At 41.4% G+C, this 3,041-nt stretch overlaps 1 protein-coding gene across 1 annotated transcript; it reads right to left on the reverse strand.

The window, feature by feature from the left end:
• Positions 1-997: 997 nt before the first annotated feature.
• Positions 998-2,673, reverse strand: LOC103627264 (calcium-transporting ATPase 5, plasma membrane-type-like). The gene is made up of 6 exons (XM_008647552.3): positions 2,619-2,673; positions 2,341-2,439; positions 1,965-2,102; positions 1,597-1,697; positions 1,445-1,490; positions 998-1,367 (listed from the first exon to the last, which is right to left on the reverse strand). Exons 2-6 carry the CDS (start codon positions 2,419-2,421, stop codon positions 1,185-1,187), a joined length of 549 nt encoding a protein of 182 aa, XP_008645774.1. The 5' UTR covers positions 2,422-2,439; positions 2,619-2,673; the 3' UTR covers positions 998-1,184.
• Between the last annotated feature and the right edge of the window lie 368 nt (positions 2,674-3,041).

The raw sequence follows: 3,041 nt of genomic DNA on the forward strand, positions 1-3,041 counted from the left end.
GTTGCAACGGAAACATATAACTGTGGATGCTCATGGCAGGTATTGGTCGCACGTGGTGCAGTGCAGGAGCTGCAACGCACCGCTCAAGGCCATGAAGGCGCTCAAGGCTGCCCTGCAGGTGGCCTCGGTCGCCTTCGTCGGGTTCCTTGCCGTCGCCAATGGAACGGTCCTCACGTCGACTGTTCAGAGGGCCACGGTCGTGTCGACGGCCGTGCTGTGCTTCGCTGCCTCCCGCTGGCTTGCCAACTTCATCCAGGACTTCTACTTCCAATACTACATTCACGCCTACAAGTGACACGCTCAGGAATACATCTGTTTTTTAAGGTTTTGTTGCTAGGAGATTGTTGTATTTACTGTGAATGCATATTAATAGGAGAATTGAGTGGGTAGAAAGCAGTATCTATGTTGCATTAACTTGTATATAATAATGCATATAATCGATGATGAAACGGAATACACGCGGCTTCAGTTGTGTTCACTGGAACTGCAAATTAGCTGAGTTGGTTAGATGGTCTAAGTAATACTTCGCCGATACTCCCCCAAATACCCACCCTCCTTGCCGGGCAGCGCCACTGAGGGCATGACGGCCCTACAGCCAATGGTACGCTGTATGGCGTGGTAGACGGGCTGCTCTCCCAAGAGCACAGCAGCCTGCTGCCCCACCTAAATCGATAAATAAGTTACCAATGGTATTATATGTTCCCGTTGCAACACTCCCAGATCCCCAAGGAAGAAAAAGATCCGGTCAAATATGTGTCGATGCTCATCCCCAGCTTACATAAGTTACCAATGGTATTATATGTTTTCGTTGCAACGCACGGGCACACACCTAGATTCTAGGAGGTTAAAGCTGGCCACATTAAATTACTGGAACAAACCAAAGTGCAAAGAAAATAGTGAGTCACTGAAAATTGACCAAAAACAGTCCAAGTCACGCGCATATAACCAACTTCCACATAACTTATGCCATACCTGAAATTCGACTATGGTAAAGCAATGAATAGCTTATAACGAGTCCTTACGTGAAGAAAAATATCCATGTAGTATCAAGGCTAGGGTACACATTAGTCCCTTTTGGGGGAAAACTACTATCAATTTATAGTCAACTTAATATTGATCTTTCCTTTTGGGAACAATCCAATGTCAGTATGTTTTTGTCTAAAAGGTGAAGCAAGATTTGTCCACTAATGTTCTGTTATGATTCTTAAATTATTGAAGAACAAATACTCCACCTGGCAAAATACAAATGTGTTGAAGATGAAAGTATTTTTTATCTTCTCAGCATCAGATCGGCTTTCATTCTGCAGACGCAGAATCCTTACTCCATCAAAATTGAAAAGCAGAAGAATTGCTACTTGGTAAAGGGCCTGTGTAAAATTCCAAACATATCAGAACAACAAAGAGTTTTTAACAGAATCCAGCTGTATAATGAAGGAATACTAACCTGAACAAACAAGTTTCTCCAGATGATATTTGTAACAAGAGGTTCCCTGCAGTAGAAAAGTATGGGTAAAAATGTTTCCAAATTAAAAAAGCATAGTATATAGGTATTGGACACAATGTTGTCAACAAGAAATTTTGGATCATTTGACATGCCTTCGACCAACAGGATTTCTCTTCATAAGGTTGTCTGTTGGAGGCTCGGTTGCTAATGCAAGAGCTCCAAGTGTGTCCATTATGAGGTTCACCCACAGAAGCTGAAAAGTGAAAGAAGTATATGATACTGATGAGAAACAGCCTGGAAATACATGTGTCTCAGGTAAAATGCTGTGTCGTTGTTAAGCTATATGTATCTGAGTTTTATATAAATTGTTTATCAAAAAGATTTAAAATTACATATATACTTATACATAATATCAAACTTCAGCAGATGTTTCATGCAACATGACAACTAACTTCTTGAATGAAGAAGCAATGGCAGCATTCGAGTAAATTGCACAAAAAAGGATGAAAATTGTCTGAACCTCAACAACATTTAGGGGCACATCACCAGAGGACACAGCAGCAACCACATTAATGACAAGTGCAGCAACATTGACGGTGAGCTGGAACTCAATGAATTTCTGGATATTACCATAGACAGATCGTCCCCAACGAACAACCTGAAAGAGAATGTATATATCCATAAATTCTATCGTAAAATCTCACCAGGTAGACTTCTGCAACAAGAATTATAGCCTAGAAATGCACATTATACCAAAAAAAGGCATGCATGTTTGCTATGTTCAGGAGTCAGGACTTCAATGTGTGAACTCCAAACAAGTGGAATTATTTTTTACAAGGAAAGAAAATCAGTGCTGAACTCAGTTAGGTCCTCTTGGATAATTCTACCAAACAAACCTTGACAACTGACGTGAAGTCATCATCCAAGATTATAATGTCAGAGCTTTCTTTAGCAACTTCTGTCCCTGAAATGCCCATTGAAAGACCTATATCGGCCTAGGACAACAAATGAAGAGGTAAGGCAGCAATTAGAAACAGTAAGCTCATCAATTAGAAACTCTACATATGAATTAGGTAATGAGATGCTTCCCACAACCATAAATCATGATGCCAAGCGACATGCAAACCTCCTGCGATAAGTGTCGAAGCAAAAACAAGGAGAAGAAATGGGGCACCTTCTTTGACCTTGAGAAGGCACCTTCTTCTTGAGCGTCTGCATCACATGACACCTAGATCAGCGACCTGGACGACGATTGGAGATTGAGTATAAAGCCATATCGAACAGAATGGCTGAGTAAATCCAGGAAAGCAGAGCAACCATACCACACATACACACCAGACCTATTCATCTTCAACCGAGAGTAGATACGGGTCATCAGACAGGCTTAGCACCAACCAAACGCTCTTTGAACTTGTTGACAAAAACAAGCCATCGTGCAGAATTAGTCGGCGTAAAGAAAAATGGGAGACAGACGATTCATTCAATTTCAGTAGCGAGGCCACATTTGAACGAGATGGTAGCTTGGTATTGATTCCAAAGCCAGCTGACATACAGTATAGTAGCAAAAAGTACACAGAAGATTGCGATATAGGCATTT

The sequence above is a fragment of the Zea mays genome, chromosome 5 (genome assembly GCF_902167145.1).
Source record: "Zea mays cultivar B73 chromosome 5, Zm-B73-REFERENCE-NAM-5.0, whole genome shotgun sequence".
NCBI lineage: Eukaryota > Viridiplantae > Streptophyta > Magnoliopsida > Poales > Poaceae > Zea > Zea mays.

Excerpts from the sequence above, each read along its gene's own strand:
- LOC103627264 (XM_008647552.3), bottom strand. The coding sequence starts at position 2,421 with ATGGGCATTTCAGGGACAGAAGTTGCTAAAGAAAGCTCTGACATTATA. Across the intron at positions 1,698-1,964 it reads TGCCCCTAAATGTTGTTGAG|CTTCTGTGGGTGAACCTCAT; the intron begins GTTCAGACAATT and ends TTCACTTTTCAG. Across the intron at positions 1,368-1,444 it reads GGAGAAACTTGTTTGTTCAG|GCCCTTTACCAAGTAGCAAT; the intron begins GTTAGTATTCCT and ends AATTTTACACAG.